The following is a 26,668-nucleotide window of genomic DNA, read 5'->3' as shown; positions in this document are numbered from 1 at the left end:
TTCGTTTCTGATGGAAAAGCAGCCCTTTCTCCCGAGGTTATTTCCCATGAAGCCACGCAGGGCATGCCGTATCTTCAGACCTCAGCCTCCCAAACACCAGGGACAGAGTTGTTCCCATTAGTGAGTCAGCGGCTCGTGGGAAGTGCCCGTTGACTTTGGGAACTAGAAGTAGACAAGGTGGCCCTGTTATGTTTGCTTTGCCTCTGAGAGAGGGTAAAGCGTGGGTTTGGTGTTGGCGTTGGCATGGGTCACCATGGGATGGAACGTCTGGCTGGTGCCGGACGGCAGTCACTTTATTAATTCTGATCCTCAGTGTCCTCAGGAGGCCTGTGTCATTCATCCCGTGGTACAGAGGCGTAGACCACTGGGACTCTGAGCCCGAGGCATTTGCCCAAAGTCAGAGCAGGAAGGTGGCAGAGCTGGGATTCCCGCCCAGTGCCTGACCCCTAAGTCTGGGTCATTCTACCTCGCCCGGCCACCTCCTGCCCTGCCTGACCCTTGACCTGGCTGTCTGTTCAGCCCGCACCACACACACTGTTTTGGGCACCTGCTGACAGGTCTCTGGCCCCCACCAGAGGGTGCTCAGCTTCAGGACAGGAACTGTCTTTTTGGTTCCCCTGCGGCCCAGGCCCTGGCCCAGGGAGACACCCAGTAAGTACATGTTAGTAGTTGGTTGATTAACGAGGGCCCACAGAGCAGCCGTGACACTTGCTGTGAATGCCGCCTGCAGAAGGTGATGCCCGAGGCCTGTGGGTGATGAAAGGCTTGAGCTGCCTCAGCAAAGTAGAACTCACAGCCCCCGAGACCTGGGCCAGCTGCTTGGCCTATTGTGCAAGCCCCCCAGTGACCCAGGGCAGCCGGGCCACTGCACTCCCGGGCTGCCCGGCAGGCGCGACCGGGCACGTGCCCACCCCACGCAACGATGCGCCCACTCAAAATCAAGACAAAAGTGCACCTGTCATGTGTTTGTGCCTCTGGACAGGAAATGGACATCGCCAGAATTCCCAGAGACCAACAGTCTGCTTCTGACAATGGCCCATCTGCCAGTGCACAGGGTGAATTTGCTTTGGGAGTGACTGACCCTCTGACCAAGGGTATTTCTGGCCCCAGCAGGTGGCGAGGACGGGGGTGGTGGTGCCTGATGCCAAGAAGAGCTACTATGCAAGTACCCACTGCGAGACTCTGGGCCCCAGATCCCAGCAGATTGTTCGTTTTTCTGTGTATTTGCTTTACAAAGATTTCAGAAATTAGGTAGTTGCAAGGTGAGCTCAATTCCAACTGACGCGTGGTAGGTAGCTGAGCCAGGAAATGGCCACATGAACCAAGAAATCAGCTCCGCTTCAGCTTGCTTATGCATTTGCCCTCCTCTTCATTCCCAAAGGATTTGGAGGGAATTAATTAGAGGCATTACATATTGTCTCTTCCCGGTGGCCCTGTCCACACAGTTGGAGAGACATCACGAGAGGAGCCAGCTTGCCTGTCAGCGTGTTCCTTTAGCAAATAAAAGCCTGCAGGGCTGCTGAACTCTAGGCCCTGGGGCCCATTAATTAAGTCAACCTTGGCTCCCCCACCCCTTCTCCATCTGTAAGAAGCCTCCATTCAATCACTTTTCCCCGTGTCTTCAAGGTGCAAGGGGCCATAGCAGCCAGCTGAGAGTGATGAGCTGAAAGAAGGAACACTGGACCTAGAGCTTAGAAGCCCGAGTTCAAGGGCAGACTCTGCTAGTTACTGTCTGGGTGCCCTTAGGCTAGTCATTGCACCTCTGAGCTCCAGGCCTTTTAGTAAAACGAGAGTGTTCTGGGACCTAATCACGACCATTTGTTGAACACTTACTATGTCCCAGGCACTACGCTACACTAAGCACTTGGCATATTTTCTCTCCTTTAATGTGCAACGAACCCTACAATGTAGGTACCGACATTCCTATTTTACCAAGGAAGAGGTCGAGGGTAGGAACGGTGTCCCTTTCCTTCACCCCTGTGTCACCGGCACCTGGTATGGGACTTGGCACAGCGAAGTCCCTAGGGTGGACCACATAGCTGGCCTTTCAGCACAGCGGAAGGGACAACAGTGCGTGGCGGCACATGGTAGACCCTCGGTGAGTCAGGGGTCCTTTCCTCCTCTCTCCATTACTGTATCCAGGTGGGTCCACCCAAGGCTGCGGCACTCACCGCATCTGAGCTCACTGAAAACCGTACTGTCTTCAGACGGCCTGTGCTCCCGGGGAAGAGTCAGCAGGAAGCTGAATGAGTCAGCAGAAAGTAGAATTCTTTTGCCGCTTTCATCTAAATTAACTGGGTCTCTCCAAGAAGCTTGGGCAGGGATTATGTCGACTCCTTTTGAAGGCTTTTGCTTCCTCTTGGGCGTGGCAGATGCCCTTGATGTTGGCCAGGGAGGCAGCTGGCACCCTGATGGAGCCCTGAGGGCTGCAGTACCTGCCTGGCCAGCATGTCCCCAGGTCTGGTCCTAGGCTTTTCAGAAACACGATCTTACCCATTTTGCACTCAGAGCTGGTCAGAGCCCCGTTAAGCAAACTCACAAGAGGCAGGGCTAGGAACTGACTGCCCAGGCTGCCAGGAAACAGCAAGTGCCAGAGTCCGGGGCGGCGAGCACAGGGGTAGGGAGGGAGTGGTCTCCAGGAACATTTCTCTTTTTCTCGAGGACTGATCCCTCTCTAGTGACCATCCCCCTCTCCCTCCTGGCCCTCCCCCTCATTCAGAACTTTGCATAAGCAAGTCTGTGTATGAGACTTGGTCAGTAGTAACTAAAGCACCCAGACTGCCTGCAGAGAAGGAGCATTGGGGGGGAGGGGGCTGGGGCGTGTTCCAAACAGGGGAAGAAAACACCCCAGGTCTCGCTAATTTACGTATTAATGAGCCACCTCAGTTCTCAGCATTCTGTAATGGAAACTGTGGGGTTGCTTTTCCTTGTATCTGGGACCATCGAGCCTGCTTAGCCGGTTTTGTCACAAGGGTTATCTTTTGAAAACTTGCCAGGCCCGTTCGCTGTGCAGAACAGAAGATAAAAAACCGTTTCTGTTAGTGGGTCAGTGCGTACCCTACATTTTGTGTTGTAATGACAGGGCCTCAGTTTGGGGGCCCCTGGCCCTGCCACCCCAGGACAGGATGTCCCTGTGTGAACTCTGGCCTTCAGGGCTCTAGTACAGTCTTCATTATTCTTCATTTCCTCTGTCTTTTGTTCAGTCATTTGTCCACACCTGCACGTAATTACGAATTTGTGCAAAGCCCCATCTCCGTCCTCAGAGGGTTTGCAGGGCTTCTCACAGCCATGGAAGCAACAGCTTACGGTTAAATACAAACCCTCAGGACCAGAGAAAACACCAGTCTGAATGGGGCACATAAGCCAGTGGAGAGGCTCAAATGCCAGGAGCAGGGCCTGGCGTGGGAGGAGCTTGCCCGCCCCCTTCTGCCCCCCACCCCTGGCAGCCAGGCCTGGGTCTGAGTTCCAGCTCTCCCTCTTACTGGCTGAACAAACAGGCACATGGACTTAGTCCCTCGGCCTCCATCTCCCAGCCTGTGGAATGGGTCTAGGGATACCTTCTCCAGAGGAGGATTAAAGGGAGTAAGTGAGACACTGTATGAAAAGCACTCAGCAGGATGGCTGGCTGGTCGCAGGCACTCCGGACCCACGATTTTTGTCACTGTTGTGGTTATGGTAATACTTTCTCCTGTGGTTGCCCAGCTGCTGTAATTGAGCTGCGAATTTAGCTAGTAGCTTCCTAGCCATCAGAGCCCAAACGGAAGGCGTCGACGGCCTATTTCTCATTTCCGTGAGGGCATGTGGAGGTGCCGGCTGCACAGATGACAAGACCTTCCATTTCAGCTGGACTTCCTCTGAGAGCTGCATCCTCTTTAGGACCTGAGCGCTCACGTTCAGGTTTAATTAGCCATCAGAGCCTCCGACATGTCTGCCTTTGGCCGGCTGGAAAGGTCGCGGCTGGGGCTTTGGCTTGCAGACCTGGAACCAGGAGGAGACCGTCCTGACTGGGAATAATCTTGCCAGGAAGCTGCCTGATTGACAGGAAGCGTGTAGCAGGGACTTCTTCAGAAACTAAGCCTAGAGATCACGATCTCTTCAGCTTTGGCGATCACCTGGGTACTTGGAAGACTGTTAATGAGGCGATGGGCCCCAAGGTGGATCTTCATCTGGGTGACTTTCCATTTTGTGATTTAGCAGTTGCTAGAGATTCAGGAGGCTTCATGGGACTGCAGAGCCTGGACCACAGGCTCAGCGGGCACTGGAAGGCGGGGTTAGCCCGTCTTGCCACATTCCACTGCAGAAGTTTGCTGGGGAACAGCTGCTCATTTCCAGAAGGGAAACTGTTGTCCCAGCGAGGGGAGCAGGGGGGAGCGGGAAGCTGGTGGCTATTGACAACCTACTATGTGCTGGGTAGGAACAGAATCCCATCTTGACTTTTTCCCCAGGCACCTCGAAAGGTATGGACCTGGTTACACCTGGAAACAGGTGGTGTACTTTCCATATGTATGGATGAGGAACCAGAAGCCCAGGGAGTTTGGGTGACTTGTCCAGGGGTCTTCTTCACAAGGGTCCAGACATGAAGCTGTTTGGAGGAGGGAGTCTGTCCTCTAGATGGCAGGGAAGGCTTCCAGGAGGAGGTGGCAGGCATTGAAGGACAAGTGAGCCTTGAGAGGCTATGAGGGAGGCAGGAGGCCTGAGAGCCCAGGATTGACAAGAGCGAAGGTCCAGAGGTAGGAAAGTAAATGGTCCAAGAAGGCACCCCCTGAGCCAAGGCTTCTGCTAGGAAGTTGGGAGAAGTAAGGTTGGAGGGATGAACAGGGTTCAGAACGCAGAGGCTTCACCTGTTGGATGAAAAGCAGAAACAGGGACGCAGCTCTGACTTGAGTCTTCAGTTTTAACTTTCACTTGATGTATTTATTTATGCATCATCAGCAGACTTCTGCTGAGGACCTACCATGTGCCAGGACCCTAGCAGGGCACAGAGGGGTCGGAGGTCAGCAGACTTCATCCCCACCTGGGATTTCAGATAGGAGGGGACCTCCCTTCTGAACGCAGTCCCTACCCTGTCCTACAGCTGTCCGCACTGGGGCTGCATGTACCCACCAGAGTCCTTTTCTCTCATGCTCCATTTCCCCAAGGCAGGGGTCTCCAGCCCCCAGTTTGGCCCCACTTGGGATCCCCAATAACAGGGTTTGTCAAACTGCCCCAGACGAAGCCAGATGATTGAGTGCCTTTCCTGGCGGGCCCTTCCCCTGTGGTGTCTCATTCATCATCACAGCCAGCCATGGAGAGATGGACACTTGTCCCTGGTTCTCAAGAGAACAGGCCCAGAGGTCTCAGGGGGGTTGTACACCATCACACAGCCTGTAAGCCACATAGCTGAGGGTGGGCCCCAACCCTGTCTGACTCCCAACCCTGCCTCTGGGGACCCTTTAATTTTACAGCTGAGCGGTGACCCAGCTTGCCCAGGCTGCACAGCTAGTCAAAGGCAGGGCCAACCAGGTCTGTAGTCCCAGTCTCAGGGCTCACCTCGGAGACTCCGGGGAGCAGCAGGTGTGCGGCGGGGGGGGGGGGGGGGTGGGGGCAGCCCACCCACTGGCAGTGCTGTCTCACCCTCTCCAGCTGTAAAGACATTCCAGGAAGCTCCAGGACCCGGCCAGAGAGACAGCCACAGCACCACCTTGCGGCGGATTTCGGTGGGGGGCACATATGACACAGAGGAGGGGGGTCCCCCAAGTTATGGGTTTGTACCACGTGCTGGCTGGGGCAGGTCTGACTGCCTCCAATGAGGGCTGTGTAAAGCCAAGCAGCTGCTCCTGCTTCCCGAGAAATTTCTGTGCCACCTACTTATCCTTCTGGTTTACATTTATTAGGCACCCAAAATACAAAGAGGGGAAGGAATCGATATTTACCAAGTCCCTGCTGTGACAGGTGTTTCTAGGATTCTGGGGCCATTTTCCAGGTGAGGAAGTGGACAGGTGTGCTCCGGCCCCAGCTCCCATGGGCGTCGGACCACTACCAAAGTAAAAGCTCGGCGCATCTAAGCGTGACTGGACTTCCAAGCAGCAGCTGCCCAGCATGCGCTCTCCTTTTAGTGACCTTTATTTCCTCGGTGCAAATCAGGAGGAAATGATCTAACAAAAAAGTTCTTAGAAGAAAGAACAAAGAAATACACATTGGATCCCATTAATGACAAGTCACCTTGTTTTAAAATGATCAAAACACTAAAAATGGGGTCACGTGGCTCTTTTTTTTTTAAGGTGGATGGGAACTCAGGTGAAGTTGTTTTCTGATCATTTTACAGCTCCCAGCAGTCACTGGGAGGCCCTGTCGTGTGGCAGACCCCAGGGGAGAAAATCATTGGCCAAGTTCATGGACACACGCGAATGTTCACAGGGACATCCAAATACACAGGCAGGTCTCCAGTCAGGGCTCCAGCTTGGCAGGGCCGCTCATGCGAGGAGACGGTGTTTAGCCTGGAGACTTCCCGCAGCCTGCAGCTTTATCGGTGCTCCCCGCCCTGACTGTTCCCGCCGCAATCGCTATGCCAGCTGTTCCAGGAACAGAATGAGCAGTTGTATAGCTTAGGAGGGGGTTGGAAGAAGCAACTGTGGGGAAATCTCATCTTTGTACTTAGATCCAGTCAAATTAGGCAAATTACTAGTTGAAGTACGGCCACCTTTTAAAGTAGCTGCGCTGTCAGAAAGCAAACCATCGTTGTAGCCCCGCAAACATCAAAAGTGAACGGGACCCATGGACTAAAGAAAGACGGGGATAGAAGGAAGTGTGTGTTCTGCGTTTAACACACAACTCTGCAAGGTGTCACAGTTGTCAAGAGACATTTTGGTTCAAGATTATATATATAATCAGGGCTCAAGATTATATTTATAATACATAATCAGATTATATATATAACCAGCCAGGGCTCAAGATTATATTTGATTGGAAAGGAAAATGGGACAGGAGAATAGGAGAGAAAATGGACGAATAACAAAGTTCCATTGCGCCACTTCCAGTGTGACCATGGACAAGTGACTTAGGTCTCTGAGGCAAGCTTTTCCCACCACACAACGGGAGAGATTGTGCTTGCCTCCTAGGATCGCGGTGAGGAGTAAAAGAAATGATAGATGTATAAAGCACTTGGCCTGTCCTGAAGCAAGCTGTGATGGTTATAATGATGATGATGATGGCAATCCATCATCATCATCATCAGGGGGAGGATTCGGAAATAGAATTCCAGAACTTTTTAAAAAGCCTTTGCAGCAAGCTCTCCAATTTCATTTCCAGCACCTGTGAATTCAAACCAGCGCGACTGCCCATAAGGTTCACGAGATAAAACCAAGGCAAAAGAGTTTGTCAATTAGCTCACACCAATACGTTCCAACATGCTGGCCCTTGAGCCCCGAAACTCCCACTTGGCTGAAAACCATCTCCGAGCCGCCTCTAGACACCAGCTGAAAAGCAGAACAGGCTGTCATTGGGTCAGCTGGCCCTTTGATCCTTGTGAGAGCAGACATCGCATTTGATGTGATTTAGTCCCTGCCGTGGAATCCACCCACCAGCTGCTTTGTCCTCGGACAGACCCAGCTTTAGTCCCCACAACGGGACGTGTGGAGGGGTCAGGCGTGCAGGTTAATGTCCTAGGTGCCAGGATGCTGGTGATAGCCACACCACATTGCATGGCCCAGTTAAAGAGATGGGGACCAAAGGGGGAGATGAAGGCTTCCTCATCCCCTGAAGAATTCATCCCGAATCTTTACAATATATCCAAACGGCCTTCTCTAAGCAATTCTTGCCAGTGTGAACCTTATTCCAGTGGGGGGGGCGGGTGGACAGCAAGGAGAGTTGGTCAAAGCTTCCCTCTTGCTGTAGCTCTGTCTCCCCTTCTCCCTGTCTCCCTCCCTCTCCCTGTGGCGGCTTCTCCGTGTTTATCATGCTTGTGAGGGTGCGTCTCTGGAAGGGATTTTGCTTGTGTCAGAGGCAGTTCATATCATTTCCTTCAAGGTCTGTCTCCTGGACCCGCGGTCGGGAGACCGTTCCCTCCTCCGCTCGCCTCTTATCGCACTCTGCACACACAACCCCTGCCGGCAGGGAGCAAAGCTGTCTCGTTTGCTCCTCAAACCTGAGATCCTTTGGTCTTTGCAGCCCAGGAGAATCTCATTACTGACAACGTGACAGGCATGGGGGAGTGTGTGCTGTTGCCTTTCAGCTATTTGATGAGATTTCTGGGTAATTCCGGAGGAGGCTGTTTGGAAACACCTGGAAAGCTCCAGGCGGGCCTGCCTCGCTGTAAGAGAGCCCGCTGTGTGGAAAAGACAGAAGGACAAAGGAGTAGTTCTTCCAGAGGCCACGGGCCCCTCCACTGTGCAAAAGGAGTCTCCCTGGGCTCTTAGAAAGAGCTGGCCCTGCTTGGTACATTTGAAGAATGTTTAGTTTTATAAAAGCTCAATTTACATACAATTTTTAAGACCAAGGCGATAGTGTAGGTAAGAGTTTGCTATCGTACGGAAGCTCAGCTCTTAATTGTTTTTGAAAAGCTAAGACAATCTCCAGGCTGAGAAGTGCCACGTGGTAGAAGTGTCCTGTGAGCACCCAGCGGGAACAGCAGACAGCGGAAGGGCGCCTGACGAGACCGAGGCCGGTGTGTCCGAGCTCTGATGGCTACAAGGAAACGAGGACAGTTGCACAGCAATGTGAATGCACTCGACACTACGCAAGTGCACGCCTAAAAGTGGCTAGGGTGGTAGATTTTATGTTTTGTGTATTTTGCCATCATTTTTAAATGTCTTTAGAAATAGGCAATCTTTTTTTAGTATGTACGTATGTGTTTATTTACTTTTAGAGAGAGGGGAAGGGAGGGAGAAAGAAGGAGAGAAACATCAATATGAGAGAGAAACACTGACCGGTTGCCTCTGGGACCAAATGCGCATCCCAGGCATGTGCCCTGACTGGGAATTGAACCGACAACCTTTCGCTTTGTGGGATGGCTCCCAACCAACTGAGCCACACCAGCCAGGACAGAATGAGCAATTGTTTAACCACAGTTTGCAGCTCTTCAGCTGCTTCTCTCCAGCGGCTCGGCTCCGAAGGAGACCGAGCCTCCCATTCACGACCACCACCTGCCAGTCATCACCCAGCAATGCTAAACTCCTGAAACAGTGCCTGCGACTGATGAGTGGATGGCGGGAAACAGGCACCCCAAGGGGCTGTCCCCAAAGACAACGGCTCACGCACACCTTTCCGGCCCAGCTGCCAGACTGACAGCCTGTGTGGGAATAACAGTGAAGCAGACAGCACTGGCCAAGCCAGGTGCCGGGCACTGCCCCAAACCCACACCCTCACCCCAGCTTTGGGAAACCAGTACGATTATCTTACCTCCATCTTCCAATGAGGAGGCTGAGGCTCCAGGTTACTCCATGACTGAGCTCAGTTCACTCGGCGGCAAAGCCAGGATCTGAACACAGCTTTGTCCCTCCCGTGCTGGAGGTCACTGCTGGGCCAGCGATTCCCAGTGTCCTTGTGCACATGGGCCCCCCCTAACGGCAACGTCTCCCCAGACCTGCGCGTGGCAGTATAGCCAAGCTTTGTCTCCTGGCTGAGAAAATGTGCCATGACCGAACGCTGCCTGAATCCAGGAATCCTGTGAGTCCCACCAGCACCTGCCGTCTTGAAATTCCAACACCTGATATGTGAATCATGAGACATTTAATTGGCTCCTGAGACCCTCCAAGTCACTCTGGATCTTTGTCCCCAGAGAGTGGGCACCCCTGAACCATACCATGACTGAGCTGAAGGGCCTGGAGACCCTGAGCTTTCTTAGGCTGAGGGCTAGGGCCAAGGAATTCTACAAATAGGGCTCGTGCTGGTGCTCCTTGGGAGAGTTGCCGAGAGCCTTTGGATCACGGTGTCTGGGGGCGGGGGGAGGGGAGGGACTGAGGCGGCGTTAGCTTGGGAAGCACGTTCATTATTCTTGCCCACTGCAGACCGCAGCCATTCACAGCAACACCAGTCCCCCCAGCACAGCTCCGGAAACGAGCAACTGAAGAGCTGAGGACAGCGGTTGAATACCCTTCCATTTTCCTTGAGCAGGCTTAGCACTCTTCATTTGCTTTTATATTGCCTTTACAGATCCCCATCTTTGGCCACTGGGGAGAGATTGTGCCAGGAGGAAAAAAGAAAAGGAAGGAGGAAAAACAATCTCTTTGCATTTGTTCTCAGATGAAGGGTTCACGCTGCTCACTCAATAAAGTGAGTTTCATTGCTCACTTTCATTTATTCCACAAATACGTGTTGAGCACAGCCTCTGTGCCAGGCACTGTTCTAGGCACTGGGGACTCACTAGGGAGTACAAGAAGGAATAAGCTCAGCCCTTGGGGAGCCCACATGCTAGTAGGAGACAGACTGTAAGTGCAACTTTTAAAAGTAAAGTAGGTAGTAAGTCAGGAGGTCTTAAATGCAATAGGGCAAAAGAATTCAGAGAGGGGCACCTGCCTGGTAGGGGTGGGGTTGCGTGTGCCTGCCCTTGGAGGGTGGCATGTAAGCAGAGAGGTGAAGGAGGGGGGGCAGGAGACCTGTGGATGTCGGAGGGAAGAGCATTCAGGGAGAGGGAACAGCAAGGGGAAAGCCCGGCATGTTCTGGAACAGCGAGGCCCATGTGGCTGGGGTAGGGTGAGTGGGGGGAGGGGGTGGCACGGGCAAGCCCACAAAGGGCTTTGCAGGCCATCACAGTGACTTTAACTTTTACTCCATGAGAGATGGGTGCCGTGGAGGATTTTGAGCTCAGGAGTGAAATGATGAGACTTTCCCGCAGTATAATTCACATACTACAAAAGTACAACTCAATGATTTTTAGCAAATGCACAAAGTTGTACAAGCACCACCACACCCCGATTTTACCTTCCCATCACCCCCAAAAGATATCTCACGCCTGTGACTTGCATTTTAAAGGGATCACTTTGGCTTCTGTGTTAAGACGAAAAGGTGTGGGGAAGAAACGTTCTTCCCCGCTCCCATGAGTGACAATGAGTAAAAGTGGAGAAATAAAGACATGACTGATAAGGATTTTCTTTTGTAACTACTGGCAGTCTGGAGCCTCCTTGATGCCAAAGTTGTAACAGGAAAAAGGGCCTCCAGCTTCAACAGGGAAAGGAGGGCATTAATAACATACAGACAACTGTGTAAGAAACGAGAAATCCAAGCCTAAAATCTGTACCTGCCTGGGGCTCTTGAACTTGAAGGTGACAGAATGCAAGTTGGATCCTACCCTCTTTTCCATTAACAGTGTGACTATCCACAAAGCTACAGGACTATCTTAATACCTTAAAAAGTTCAGAAGGAAAAAGGTTGATGGTAACCATAGGAATAAATCTAAACACATTTCAACAAACATCCATCATCCTTGCAGCAAAAAGGCGGTGAGGTCTCATGGTCATTGTTATAAACATGTTAAATTCCAGTTTCTTTTGTTGGTCTTGAAAAGTGAGGACACCTGCACTCCTGCACTGAATTCTGGTCATGTCGGGAGGTGTTGTGGGTGCCCATGGACGGCGTCTGCTTGGTGCTAAAAGTGGCACCTGAGTCAGGATTGTCCGTATTTTACCTGGGAGGCTGCAATCCCCTGGTATGATAGGGTTTGGAACCAAGCAAGGAATGTTGACATTTTTTCATTTCCAGCATCTACCACAGCAGCAGTGTCTTCTTTCTCCTAGCGCAGGGCCCCTTCCTGGACCGTCCTGCTACGGGATTGGTCAGTGAGGCCATGATGGGTCTGAGCTGCCCCACAGAATTCCGCCTTGTGTATGTCTAAAGTGATTCTCGCAGACTTCCCTGAGCTAACACCTGTGCATTCCCGAGAGCCTGACACGTGGCTTATGTCCAGGTTTGCCACTCGAAGAGAGCAGGTCCTCCCTAAAACACTAAGAAGAGCGCGTCTGAGTGTGGCAGCGGTCTGGGGATGGAAGAGGAAAGAAATCTGGGGATGTCGAGTAAGGACGGTTGCCAGCCAGCTTCAGAGATGGGTAACTGTGTTTCCAGCTTGCCGCCCACCCTGACCTGATTTGGCTGTGCCCTGGGCTGTCTAAATGAGGTTTAACTACTTGTCTCAGTCCAAGGTCACAAGCAACTCCTTTTTTGCTTTTCAAAACAGCTCTCCTGTTCGGTAGCCACTTCCAAGACCCTAGCATTAGCAGCTGCTCTGGACATCATCGGGAACCCTGCATTACCACTTCTGGCCACAAAGGGTCCCAGCCCTTCAGGTATCGGTACCCAGGGCATGATTCTTCCCAGAAAGCAGGTGCCTTGAGCGGCAGGCCCCCAGAGAGAGCTGCTGAGCTGACCCTGGTCCTGGGTTGGTAACCGTTTGGCCCTGTGGGAGCAATGCTAACCCACCTGCATTGCTGCGCTTTGTGCTGTTACTGCAAAGAGCAGGAAGCATGGCCTCAGGGACCCGGCAGCTCTCTGTGCAGCCCGACGCTGGTCCCAGCTTTATTCCCACCACCTGTGTGACCTCGGGCATGCTCCATCCCCTCTGAAAGTCAGTTTCCTCATCCGCCAAGGGAAGCGGTTGGCATAAAACCTCGTTCTCCGCAGCTTTGCCAGCAACATAAGCCCCTGAAATAGCCCTTGCATCAAGAGGTATCTGAGTCAGCCTTGCTGTTCAGAACAAACCACCAGCTTCCTGAAGTTTTACATCCTTCTGCCAGAGGGTCGTCTGCCTGGAAGTGAGAGGAGTGAGGTCAGAATTCTGTGCCACAGCACCGTTCAGCAGCGGAGCCAGCGCAGCGCTCAGAGAGCTTGGTACCACGGGGGTTCTCAAACTCCTGTCAGCCTGGAACACTGTACTCAGACAAACTCCAACATGGACACCCACACAGAAAACAGACGCACTCTGGTGAGAAACTGGAGCCTAGGGAGAGGAGGCCAGCTGTCCTGTGTCACTCAGCAAGAGTGTGGCAAAGCTGGGCAGAGCTGCCCCCTCCTGGGCCCATTCCCCAGGAGGGCACTGAGCATGCAGCTTTCTGAGATGTACAGGAACTCAGAATCATAAGAAAGTGCCAGATGTGGGGAACTGGGATTTGAACCCAGGGCTTTGCAATTGCAAACTACCTATCCTGGCTTTCCCGAGGGATAGCAGTTCATTCATTCATTCAAATGTTAAGCGAGTACCAAGCGTGCAGCAGGCACCATTCCAAGCCCTTACAGCTGTGAATAGGCAGGCAAAGCACCCGTCCTCATTGAACCTAGATGTTAGAGGGGGAGACAGACATATGTGATGTGTGGCAAGAAGAAAGTGCAGCAGAGTAAAGGAATAGAGAGTGATGGAGTGGGGCGGGAGGTGCGTGTGCACCTCTCATTGGTCAAGAGACATGCTCCTCAAGGTGCGGTGTGCACGCCCCTCTGTGAACTGTTGGTCTCCAGTCTGATGTAAGACATGCCTCTTCCCTGCTTCTACAGGACAAGTAGTCCGTGGAGCAGCCCTGGCCGTGAATTGCACTTTGAACAACCCTGGCCTAAGATACCCTTGAACCATGAGGTCGCTGTTGTGTATTGGCTTGTTAGGGTTTTGAATCCACGTGTTTATAACTTGAGTGAAGTTGTTTTGATCTAAGGATGAATTTGTTGGCACTGTTGTCAGAATTGTCATGCTACTGAGTGTGTGTGGATACAAACTTATGGAAGAGCGACAATGACGTAATGGACATTTACGCTTGAAATACCAAGAGTCTGGGAAGACTTCCCAAGAGTGTTCGGTGTAGGCAGGGCTGCTCTCTGCTGATCTTAAAGAGCTCTCTGAAAACATTCGGACATTAGCCCCAGCCATGTGCCAGGCGACTCTTCGCCAGCAGTAGTGAAGACCGAGCAATAGCCCGTGAAGGAGAGGACCTTGCCCACTGGCAGCAGCTGGATGTCAGCTCTTGGTTGGCTGAGCCAAGTAGAAGGTTACACCTCAGTGAAATCTAGACTTTCTTTCGTCTCCCCTTTGCCTGGAACAGGAGTGTAACCAAACTATCGTCACTTTGGAGGATGCTATTTCTTTTTCAAGATTTTATTTTTAGAGAGAGGGGAAAGGAAGGAGAAAGGGAGGGAAACATCACTATGTGGTTGCCTCTCACGTGGCCCCCACTGGGGACCTGGCCCGCAACCCAGGCATGTGCCCTGATTGGGAATCGAACCAGCAATCCTTTGGTTCACAGACCCGCGCTCAATCCACTGAGCCACACCAGCCAGGGCTGGAGGATGTTATTACTTGATTGGCTTATTAAGAGACATTATCTTGTGTGCTATTGGCTTGTGAAGTATTATTATAAATTATAATCCCCACAGTGAACCTGTGTTAAATAATTTATTGGCAAAGGCAATCTCAGCCTCTGAGCATAATTTTGCCACGAACAAAACAGTGCCACTAATGACTGTATTCCCTGTCCCGAGACCTCGTCACCTGTCCCCTCTTCACTCCCACCTTCCTGCCATGCTGCACGGGCCCCAGGGGACAGTTGCCAAGGAAAGCTGTGGTGTCTCCCACTAGGTGGTGTGATGAGCCAGGGCCCGTCAGTCCTTCTAAGGGAAGGCGTCCCATCCAAGTCCATGGCCAGCGGTGAGCCTCATGAATGGTGGGAGTAAACCTGGGTCCCAACTCAGGCTTTGTCACTTACTAGCCATGTGATCTTCAAAATGTCTTTGGTTTTCCTTAACTCTAAAGTTGGGAGAATGGTGCTTTGCAGGAATAGCTCAGGTACGTGAGGGACTTCACCCAGGGCCTGGAACTCAGGAAGTGGAAGCCCCTGTTACTGTGCGCACATGGGCGTATGCATGAATGTGTGCATGGATGTGTGTGTGAGCGTGTGAGTGCATGTGTGTGCTTGAGTGCGTGAGACATCCATCTCCTCCACCACTGTAGCTAGGGACACTGACGGCCTTTTCTGGGTCTCTCACCAGATTGCCAAGGGATCATCGAGGACGTTGTCCTGCTGGGTGCTCCTGTGGAAGGAGAAGCCAAGCACTGGGAGCCTTTCCGGAAGGTGGTGTCCGGGAGAATCATCAACGGCTACTGCAGGTCTGTTCAAACCCAAGCCAGTGGGAGGTGACACTTACTGAGCAGCTACCATGCCCGGGCCCTGTGCTGGGGACACAGGGACCAGGGGGCACTGGCCTGTTAGTGTTCTGAACTGGGAAGCTTCCATCCCCCTAGGGTGAATATCAGTCTCTCAGCGTCAGGCCTGAGACCAGCCTACAGGAGAGACAGGTTGTCACCATGATCTGGGGAGGGGGACATGGGTAAATGGGACAAAGACTGGAAAACAAAGATTAGGCCTCAAGTGGGAGGTCCTCCAATGTCCACAGGAGCAAAAATGTGCTCATTTGGCAGGAACAGGGAAGGGGGAGGCTGAGGCCCCAGAGCATGGCTGCAGGGCAAGGCCAGGTGATAGAACCGGAGGCTGACAACCGTGGGGGAGCCTGTACCCACACCCTGCGAAACATCTCTGGCTACAGGTGGGGGCCTGCCATGGCTGACAGCTGGGGACTGGAAAGGAGGCACTGGGCTTGGGGTTTGAGGGAACTCAAGGGGCTGCGGCCAAGGCTGTGCCCCAGACTTGAGGGAAGAAGAGAGATGACATCCACCACTGAGACCTCAGGAGATGGGCCTGAGAAGGTACCCAGGCTCATCGGCCCCCAAATGAAGCAGAACAGGGTTACAGTTTAAGAGCTCACAATTTGGGATCACACAGAGCTGGGCCCCTGTGCTGGCCTCAGTTTCTCCATCAGTGAAGGAGGGATGCTACTCGTGATTCCCCACCGGATTTCAACGATGGTAAAATGATTAATAGAGTCACACGTGTTAAGTACGTGCAGATGATGTTACTGTTCACCAGCAGCAGCAGCAGCCACTTGGCATATTCATTCAACAGCCTCTGAGTGAGCACCAACCTCGTGCTGAGCACCGCACTGGGGCTGCAATAGGCACCAAGCACAGCCCCACAGAACCTAGCGTTCGGTGGGGAAAGCAGGCAGGAAAGCCGGCTCCTCCCCAGGAATGGTGCAAGTGTTTAGGGATAAACTGGCCCTGAGCTGATGAGAGCGATGTCTAGGCTTTGCGTCTTTCTCCCACTGGGCTTGGGGGCCCCACTGCAAGCCTTGCGGGGGTATTACCTGATACCCAGGCTACAAGCCAGATTATCTTCCTGAAACCTAAACCATTATTCTGAATCCTGAAATCAACAGGCCCCTGAAGATTTTGGATAGGGGACCCATATTTCAAGGTCATTGCCACAAAAGCGCGGAGTACTGACTGCGTCAGCAGAGAAGCTGACATTCCCAGCCCAGGTCCAAAGGACAAGTTTGAAGTTTAAGAAGCAGTAAGGTCAGGTGTCTAGTTGTAGGGGCAAAAAGGAAAAGGGAGGGAAAAATGACTCTGGAGTGTTGGTGGGAGGTGGCCAGCTCCATTAACACAACTTCTAAAATTACAATTAAAAAAAAAATAAGGAGGTAGGACTCACTGGGGAAGTTTCCAGAAGGCAGTTGGAAGCACACCTTAGAACGCAGAGGAATTAGAACCACAGCAAGGACCAGTGGGCTCATCAGTTTCAGCTAAAGCTGGAGGGACCCGTGAGAGCACTTGAAAGGCGAAGTGTAGAGAAAGAGGAGACACCGGATTCCCAAGGCGAGGGAATACATTTCAGGGTGGCAGGAGGAAGGGGCTCCACCCTGAGGTTGGGGCAACTCAGGATCATCCCACACACTGTGCCCGGGACCTGATGCTGGACATGGGAACACAGACGTGGGCACATGAGAGATGCTTCTGTCTAGGTGAAGGGACACGTGGAAACAGACACTTATCTTTAAAAACCTAAAAGTGCCGTCATGAAGCAATGGAGGGGGGGAGGACATAACAAGGATTAGACTCTTCCCACCTGCCGGACCCTGTCTTTGTTATAATTACCTCCTTTGACCCTCCCAGAACCCCACGGTGTTGGTGTTAGGAATCCAGTCTTAAACGTGAGGAAATGGGGGCTCAGAGAGGTCACGTCAAAAAGCCAATTACCTTTAAATTTGATCAAAGGGCAACCATCCTAAAGCAGGACCAGGACCCAAAGTTGGAATAGGTTGGGAAGTCTTTGTCATTTGAGTACTGAGCCCACAGGAGTAGCTGTGTTCTGCGGAGCTAGAGGTAAAGGCGGTTTCCGGCTATCAGCAGAGGGCATCAAGCAGGCCGCAAAGCACCCCATTGCATGTCTCCATCGCACGCACTCCTGGCCGAGCTTTTACAATCAGGGCGTGGTAAACAGAGCAGAGAAACAAAAGACAAGGAGCCGTAGCGTGTGTGGAGCTCGTGCAAATCAGCAAGAAAAATATATACGTAAGAAAATGGCCAAAGGATATCGACACACAAGCCCACAGAGTAAATACACATAGTCAATAAACGTTTGGAAAGAGGCCCAGCTGCATCGTTAATGAAATAAATGAAGGTTAAAGTCAGTAAGCTATGGTTGAGCACGCACGCATGAGGTTATCGAACACTTAGAAACGAGGACGTTTCGTGTTGGCGACGATGTGGAGAAGCGAGCGCCGTCCATCATTCACCGCTGTGGGCGGCAGCTGGAGTTAGTAAGTCCCTTTTGGAGGACAGTTGACAGAATCAAAATTCAAAACTCTCAGTGTGCCAATTTTCTGACCCCCGCCCCCAACTTTGACTTCTAAGGTCCGGATTATACTAGATGCACATGTGCACAGAGAAGGCTGTAAAAAGTGGGTAGTTGCAGCTTTATTTACAATTTAAAAATGAAAACAACCTAAATGACCGTAAACAGGGGGCTAGTTCAGGGGAGAAAAAGTGAGCACCACCGTGTGTACTGCGATCCCATTTGTCGGGGGAAATGTCTGTGCGTGCGTGTACGTGCCTGCCCATCTGAGGGTGCACCGGGAGGCCCAGAGACCGGCAGAGACTGATAACGGCGCCCCACCCACCCCAGGAACGGACAGGCACTGGAAGTACGGCATGAAAGAGACTTTAATTTGACTTTTTAAGTAAGGATAGTTTAAAAAATAATAAAAGAAAAAGAACGGACCAACCTTTGATGGCGCCCCATCCTCAGTAAAAATTTTGGCTCCACTGCCCTGGCCAGGTGGCTTAGTTGGGTGGAGCCTTGTCCCAGACACCAAAAAGGTTGCGGGTTCAATTCCCAGTCAGGGCACGTACCTAGGATGCGAGTTTGATCCCTGGTCAGGGCACACATGGGAGGCCGCCAGCCAGTGTTTGTCTCTCCCGCTCTCCCAAATCAACAAATATATATCCTCAGATGTGGATAAAAAATCGGCTCCACCATTCTCCTACTGAGTGGTGGCTTTGGACAAACAACCCTGAGTCTCAGTCTCCCTGCCTGTGGAATGGGATCGCACTCCCTTCTGCACACGGTTCTAGGAAAGGTAAGAGAGATTGTTGAGGGAGAGGGCTGGCACTACGCGATAGCAGCTAGAAGTGCTGCTACCGGACACATCCACACAGCACGTGGCTTTTCGGTGCCTTCCATGAACAGCAAGGACGGGATTAAAATTGCATGTGTGCAGTATGAGACCAACAAGCCCTTATTAAACCCATCTGTTCTATTGAGAACTTGAGGCTAATAAAAGCTTGCTTTTCAATTATTTTGTGAAATCCTGGGCCATTTCTCTAGCGAGAGAAGGGAGGAGGAGGAGGGAGAAGGAAAGAAGAGGAAAGGAACAGACCAAAACCATAACTGTAGTTTCTTGGTAAATTAAGCACCAGACATTTGTATTCTTAGCTCCCGAAGGCATTATAGTTGCCGTGAGCCTGCTTAAATGTGGGGTGAGGGGGTGGGGGGAGCTTCGGGCCAACACTACCCAACTATGTGCACTTATAAATTTATAATGTGCCTTCATAAAGCTCTATGCAAATTCCTTCTCTTACTTGGGCTTTCGTGAACACCCTGGAAGCTGGCCAGCAGGTGGTACTGCTCCGTGTTGGTACCGTGAAGAAACTGAAGTTCAGAGAGGGTCAGGTGCTTGACCAACATCACACAGCAGAGCCAGGAAGTGACATCAGGCAGACCCATCTCACTCCACAATGAGAGGGTTTTATCCTGAGCCCCCCAAGGGGCTCCCCATGGTCTCTGCTGTAGGTACCGTATGGGCAGGAGATGATGGTAGGAGGAGAAGCAGGGAGGACCCCTGCCTGCAAGTGGCTCCAGGCCTGTGAGTAGCCAAGGAGCGCTGTTCAGCATGCCACGTGAGGGCAAATCGAGGATTCAGCTGTGAGATTCCTGCATCAGCATCACCTGGAGGGCCACAGGCGTGGCTTGCTGGTCCTACCCTAGGGAGTTCCCAATGCAGCCCAGGATGCAGGATACGGGACTGAGGCACAGTCCTGCCTGGAGGAAAAGAGCCAGGACTAGACGCATAGAAGACATGTGACAAACATCACTAAAGGAGCATGTTCTGGGCACCTGAGGGGCAAAGGGAGAATAATATCAGCGGGAGGGCCTCAGGGCCAGTTCCTGGGGGAGGTGACGTCCAAGCTGAATTTTGAAAGGATGGGCAGAAGCCCATCAGAGACTAGAAGACTAGGCCAAGCAGAAGGGCCACCCGCACGCGAAGGCCCAGAGGGGGAGGTGGAATGGTGCCAGATGCTTCCTAAGTGCCCACGTGGGAGCCCTGCGTACATGGCACACCGGCTCTGGACACTCTCCACCCAGCCCGAGAGGAGACTGAGGCCCAGCGGGGTCAGGCAGTTTGCCCAGGGTCACACAGCCAGTAACTGACAAGGCGGGACTTGGACCTGGCTCCACGTGGCCCACGCCGGCAAGAGAGGCAGGTGAAGGGTCTCGAGTGCCAGTAAAAGCCCTGTGGTTTGCCCAGCACAGTTTAGAGGATACGGAACCTTCTTATGTGTGTCCCTGTTCCGCCCCTAAATGTGTGTGAGTGCGATTTACACCTTAAGTAGAGTGTCGTCATAATTGAGACAAATGTTTGCGAAGGAGTGATTCTGACTTGGCTCCTTTGTAACCGCCTACATCAGAAACATTCACGGACCACTCTCTTACTCAGCATTCGATGCACGTGCGTCTGACGATTAGTTCAGCGAAAAAACTTGAGTCAATCTCCCTCCTTCCCCGCTTTGCCACCCTTGTTAGAGACAGTGCTTGATTAAGATTATCATTGACATTAAGATGGCAAGCATTGCTGTCTGGAGAGAGCTGAGGAATATTCTAGAAGAGGAAGCCTGCAGACAGTGGGGGTCATGGTCAGATGAGTGTTTAAGGAAGGCCATGGTGGCTCAGAGGAGGAGAGGCCAGCACAGAGCGAACAGGGCAGAGGCCATGGCATTGGTCTGTGGGGGGCTGGGTACTGGACCTCAGGGCTGGAGCAGAGGGCTGGGTATAGAGAGGAAGGGGTGGTGAGAATCAGCAAGGCTCCAGGAAGTTGGCCACAGGGAAGGGTGCCCGAGACACTGCACTGCTGGTTTCTACTTGAGGAGCAGGTCAGTGACGGTGGAGGAGGAGTCGGGGGCTGACAAGCTTAGTTGGGGCCCCAGCAGGGCTGGTAGTGGGCCCCTCAACACTGGGCCAGTCCTCCTAAGGGCTTCCTGAGTGGGAACCACACAGGCCCCATGTGGTCAGAGGCCACAGAGGGAGCCTGGAGAGCCCACCACACCCTGGACTCCAGACAGCTGGGGGACTCTCAGCCATCTCCCCCCGCCCTGCAGTGAAGGACGGCCCTTTCAAACAAGCACACAAAAACACTGGACTAAGTTGCACGCACACCAGCGTGGAATTGGTCTAAATAGAAGACAAATGGATGCACTAAGTTGGACTTCAGTCCCGGATGCAGAGGGGAGGACAGGAGCACTCACACGCGTGGGTTTGCTGAGTGTGAGGTCAAGTGCATGGCTCAGGGCCGGCCCAGCTTAACCCCAGGGCAAAGCTCAAGGGCTCGAGAAGGACAGCTGTCCCGCAGACCTCAGACCACATCCTCCACTGACAGCGCTCTTGCCGCTGAAGGAACAGGCAGCAGAGGGTCCAGGGTTATTTTCTCTCAATGGTATAGGGGTGTGTTTGACTGGGGTGTGTGGGTGCAGGGAATGGGGTTCACAGCACCCATGAAAGTAGAGGAGCACTCCCAGGGATGTGACCTGCCAGGTGGCCATCCTCACTCCTATTGAGATGGCCAAGGGCAGGGAGACCATAGCTCTCAGCTTGTAGACGATGTGGGGACTAGACCTAGAGTACCACCCCGAAGAGCATGGTGGCCCCCAGTTTCAATGGTCCTCTGCCCCAGAAGGAGCCTGCTGCCTTTCTCTCCTTCCTGGGGAGCCTGAGACCGGCCCCCCAGGGAACTGGGACCCCGCTGAGCTGAGAGCAGCTCTCCTGCTCCACACGCGGACTTGTCGAGACCTTCGTCCAGCTTCCTCATTCATTCATCCGTTCACTAGAACCCCACCTATTGCACGTCAGGCACTGTTCTCGGCTCTGGGGACCCAGCGGGGAGCAGAGCAGACCCCTGTGTGGAGCTCCCATGTCCCGGGCAGCACTCCCGAGGGTCCCTGCCGCTCCCACCCCATGGTGCAGTCAGGGCCCTGGTTTCCCACAAAAGCACCAGTCGCACCAGACTTCCCAGGGCCAGGCAGGCCCACCCTTGTCCTGGGGCTCCCGAGGCTGATGTCCGCCCGCTCTGTGCCCGCAGGGGAGACTGGCTGCTGAGCTTCGTGTACCGCACGTCCTCGGTGCAGCTGCACGTCGCCGGCCTGCAGCCCGTGCTGCTGCAGGACAGGAGGGTGGAGAACGTGGACCTGTCCTCCATCGTGAGTACCGGCGCCTGGCCCCCCAGGGCTCTGCGTTTGTGGGGTGGGGGTAGGGGCGGGGACTTCATTAATCAGCCCAGCAAGCCCCTGCCCCAGGGACACTAGCCCTGGCCCATTCCACCCTGGAGGAGGGAGATCACAGCATTTGCTGGGAAGAGGTGACTCCTATCTACAGCCCCATCCCTGTGCCATGGGTTTGTCACCGAGCCCTTTACCCGAATTACCACTAACCCTCACGCAGCCTCTGGGCAGGCCTTATTACCCCCGTATTGCAGATTAGGAAACTGAGGCTTAGAAAAGTCTCTATCACACAACTACCGACTAGTAGCCTGCACTTGAACCCCCAGAGCCCATGCTCTGGCCCCTACATTACTGCCCCAGTCCCCTCTCCTCCCTCCCCCACTCCTCTTCCCAGTGTCCCCACCCCAACTCCCCTCGCCCCCAGATGACTAGTCAGGACAGTCTGTTTCCCCAGATGTAACTAGAGAATGTGGGGGCGGGGGTGGGAGTCAGGCCAGACCACAGCAGAAGCTCCTGAAGGCCTGGCTGTGCCACTGTGGGTCGCAGAGCGGGGAACGTGGGAGCGAGGGAAGCTGGGTAATGAGACCGACCAGGGACCACAGGATCCAGCGGTGCTTCCTGACGCGTGTCCAGGGGTCTCTGTCCTATTTAAGGGCCCCTTATCCTGAAGTGGGGAAGAAGAGAAGTGACTTTGTGCCTCACCATCCCAAGAGTCTCCCTCTGCCAGAAGGAGGAACAGCTGAAAGTTCCTTTTAAATGAAAATTCCCTTTAAATGCCACAAGCCCTCACAAGATCCAACTTCTGCCCACGAAGCCTCTGAATGGGATATATTAGGGTGGGCACAGCCTTTGGCACCAGGGAGGCCTGGCCTAGAATCCTGTCTTGGCTGCTGGTGTACTGGTGTACTGGCTGTGTGACCTTGGGCCAGTTACTTAACCTCTCTGTGCCTGTTTTTCTCATGGGGAAATCACCTACTTTCCAGGACAGCGCATGTGAGGTGCTTGGCGCATAGTAGGCCCTCATTTAATACTAGCTCCCTCCTCTCCTGCCACCGCCTTCGGTTCTGCCCTTTGGACCAGGGCTTCTGGGACATCCCTCCTCCGCCTGCCTTGATGGCAGCTTCGCAGTTCTTGCCTAATAATAGCTCCTTATCATATTAGGAGAACATCACAAAAAGCAGTGCTTTCCTCTTTGGGGTAATTAGAGTAATTAGCATTGCCTTTGTGCCTCCCTCCTGTTTTTCCTTGAAAATTCTTGCTGGAGGAGAGGTTGCTGGAGAAAGAGTTTCATTACTGCTTTTAGAGGAAGCCCTGGCTGCCCCGCCCTGGGGCAGAGACCTGCAGGGCCTGCCTTTTCCTGCCAGGGGCTGGGCCCTTTGTGAATCACCTCAGAGGTCAGCCACCCTCCCCAAATGCCCCCAACGTGGTCTGAGGTGGCTCCTGGTCTGAGGACAAGCCTGAGCCAGGAGCGAGTGAGGGGCTGGCCCTGCCCCAGGCAGGGGCGTCTCAGGGTGAATGAAGCAGACAAAGGCCAGGCTGCCTCCTAGTGTGGGGACTGCGTTGCAGTGGGCAGGGAACCCTGCCACTCCAGGGGCCCAACTCATGAGGCTTCTGGGGGCAGAGACCCAGCCCAGGGTCTTGAACTCTTCAGGTCTCAAAGGAAATGCCAACTGGCTTCTAGAACTTACCAAGGGAGCCATCTTCATTTTACAGAGAAAGCTGGGGAAGCTGGGCTTCTGGACATTGTAGGGACCCGCCCAGTTATTAGAAAAACACAGAACCAAACCCCCTTTTCTCAGATCCCAAACTTAGCTTCTTTCTCATGCCACACAGCCACTCAAAACGCCCGTGGAAGGGAGCTGCCCCACCCTGACCCCCACCCTGAACCCAGGGTGTGTGTACATGCATGCCTTGTCGCCGAGCACCGTTTAAAAGCGTTGGGAAAGAAAAGAACAAGAAGTAGGCAGGTTCTGGTTATGAGACAATAACAAAACTGTACAGGGAACTCTCTTCCTGTGTTCTTGAAAAATCGTTTGCATAACCCAGTGTGATCACATGGAAATGCAGATGTTACCAGCCAAGCCTGTGTGTTGTTTCCTAAGATTCCTCACACTTGCCTCCTGGTGTTTTCCTGTCTTCTTTGTAAGCAAAATCCTTCCTCTTCAGCCTTGAAGGAATGCTGTGTCTTGGGCTCACTTCTGACCCCTAGACCGGCTGGAAAAGCATGAGGCTCCATGGCCGGGAGCACATCTGAGCTAAGCGGCCTCAGCACAAGCGTAGCTCATGACCTTGCACTTCACGTGCTGTGTGTCTTAAGCAAACCACCGCCCCTCTCTGGGCTTCACTTTCCTCATCTATAAAATGCAGATGATTTTTAAAATTTCCTCTCACTCTCCGATTTTCTGGGAAGAGGATAGAGCTGATTCGGATCTCAGTTCTGACCCGTCCTAGCTGTGTGACCTTGGGCAAGTCACTTACTTTACTTCTCCATGGCTCAATTTCTCCATCTACAGTTAGCAGCCGACCCCCGTCAAGGAGTATACCCAATAGGTTCATTTTCTGCAACGTGCTAAGGACCCCCTAGGCGTTGAGCATTGTCCATTACCACGGTTAGGCATCCAGCATTCTAATTGCACTTCTACTTGTCACCCACTGGCACATCCCGACACAAAAATGGGGGTGTCTGGATTCTCTGAGGAAGAGGGTAGACACTTCTGAGTTCTGGACCCTTGTCTTAGTGAAGATTCAAGTCCGTATAACAGAGGCCGAGCTGAAGCGGCTTCAACAAACAAGAGTTAATGTTGTCGTGTAAGAAAAGGCCAGGATGGGCAGTTCAGGGCTGGTATAGCGGCTCCACCCTCTTCAGGGGCCAAAATTCCCCCTGTCTTGCTGCTTTGCAAGCCAGCAAGTGGACCTTAGTGGGCCAACTCATGGCCCAGAATGGCTACTCAAGTTCTGGCCATTGTATCTGAATTCCAGCCAGCAGGAAAGAGGAAATAGGGAAAAAGAAGAGCACTTTCCCTTTTAAGGAGACTTCCAGGGAGCACCACATAACACTGCCCCTTCATCTCATTGGCCAGAACTTGTCACAATGCCTCACTTTGCTGCAGGAGAAAAAAGTACCCAGCTGTTAAGTCAAAGTTCTTATGACTAAGGAAAAGGGGGAGAGTGAAGTGTAGAAGGTACCTTGCAGTCTGTGCCACGGCACTATTTCCGGTTTGAGGGCTTTGCTGCGACCTCACGGCAGCCCTCTCCTGTAGCTGCACTACTGTCCCCATGTTGCAGCTAAGTGAGGCCAGCGGAAGCCAGAGGCTGGCCCAAGGCCCCCGAGCTGGTGAGCAGCAGAGTCCTTCTGCTGAGACCCAAAGCTGCAGGCAGAATGAGAACCTCCACTCCCACCATCAGGAGATTCCTTCCCGCCCCCAGACGTCCCAGATTCTATAGAGGAACTTCCTTCGTCTTTCCCGAATGAGTTCCAGAGCAGCCTTGAACCTAGAGGCTTCCCACCCCACTCTGCATGTCAGTCATGAAGAGCGGGAGGGAGTCAGGGCCTTGGTGACCGAGGGAGAGGGTGAGGCCCAGGAGCTTAGCTTGGGGCCCTGGGGAGGGTGGGGTTCTGCCTACCCACCTTGGCCCGCACTCACTGTTCCCCTGCAGGTCAGCGGCCACTTGGACTATGCCAAGCAGATGGACGCCATCCTGAAGGCTGTGGGCATCCACACCAAGCCAGGCTGGGATGAAAAGGGGCTTCTGCTGGCCCCAGGCAGCCTTCCCCAAGAGGAACCTCGCCAGGCAGCAGCCCTCTCCTCAGCAGATAAGACCACCGATCAGGATGGGCAAAGCCAGGGTCCTGCACCTGGAGACCCCTCCAGAGTGCCCACATCCGCTGACCCCAGCCAAGCCCAGGTGCCAACGGGGCTGGACCAGTCCGAAGGGGCCTCCCTTCCCACTGCTGCCTGCCCCGCTGAGAGCCTCCAGACGTGCAGCCACGGCGTGGACCCCAACCCACTGGGCTGCCCCAGCTGTGCCAGCGAGGTTCAGAGGCCCTGCCCCAAGGGGCTGGATTGACCCCAAAAGGGGACTTGAAGTGTCTTCCCAGATTTCCATAGGCCTCGCTGCTCTCTTGTCCCCGCCACCAGGCTCCCCACAGGATCTCTGAAGAACTTCCACCAGTGCCCTTCCTAGACTTAAGGCTCTGAGATTAAAAAGCATGGAGTTGACAGCAGGGAGACTTGTAGGGAGGTGACAGACCCTCCCTGGGGAAGCGAAGCCAGAGCCCTGTGGAATCAACCAAGCACAGCTGAGAGCCCAGGACTACGGCCTGGGGGGTCACAGCTGTGATGTCTGGCTGTCCATCAGGAGGTCGGGGGCCTCTCCAGGGCCTGAAGCTCCCACCCGCCATTCTCCCTCGGCCTCAGGCAAGCCAGGTGTCTGCCTGCTCTCCCGTCCACTCCAGGGCTGTCCATCAGCCCACAGGTTCCAGCAGGGAGGGGGCAGCTCACTCCCTGCTCTGGGAGTTCCGATCGGATCAGTCACTTATGGCCATGCGGGCTGTGCACTGCACACCCGCAGGGGCATCAGCCACACAGACGTGATGTGCAGGGCGCCCCCCCAAAGGTGTGCTGCGCGGCGGCCCTGGATGTAATTGTGACAGCACGGCGGTCAATGCTGAGTCTGCCTGCAGTACAGGTGGGAGCTGGCCCTGGTAGCAATAATGGGTTGTATGGGGGGAGGATCTCCTGTAGCAGGAGCAGAGGTGATGATGAAAATAAAAAAGAATAATGGCTACCACTTACTGGGTGTTCACCGTAGAGCTCACAGAGCACTTACAGGGAT

General features: G+C 53.4%; 1 protein-coding gene across 2 annotated transcripts in view; it reads left to right on the top strand.

Annotated features, from left to right (window-relative positions):
• The window catches only part of TMCO4 (transmembrane and coiled-coil domains 4), a 77,590-nt gene extending 50,950 nt beyond the window's left edge, over positions 1–26,640 (top strand). The window contains exons 17-20 of one of the 2 annotated variants that reach the window (XM_053921800.2): positions 14,525–14,593; positions 14,935–15,052; positions 21,694–21,811; positions 25,490–26,640. In XM_053921800.2, coding sequence (XP_053777775.1) covers positions 14,525–14,593; positions 14,935–15,052; positions 21,694–21,811; positions 25,490–25,900 — 716 coding nt within the window. In that variant the 3' untranslated portion in view covers positions 25,901–26,640. The remainder of the gene's footprint in view (positions 1–14,524; positions 14,594–14,934; positions 15,053–21,693; positions 21,812–25,489) is intronic. The other variant, XM_053921801.1, reaches the window with a different exon arrangement.
• The last annotated feature ends 28 nt before the right edge of the window (positions 26,641–26,668 follow it).

This window comes from Desmodus rotundus, chromosome 3 (assembly GCF_022682495.2).
Source record: "Desmodus rotundus isolate HL8 chromosome 3, HLdesRot8A.1, whole genome shotgun sequence".
NCBI lineage: Eukaryota > Metazoa > Chordata > Mammalia > Chiroptera > Phyllostomidae > Desmodus > Desmodus rotundus.
The sequence above is the reverse complement of the archived record's forward strand: the minus strand, read 5'-3'. Positions and strand labels throughout refer to the sequence as shown.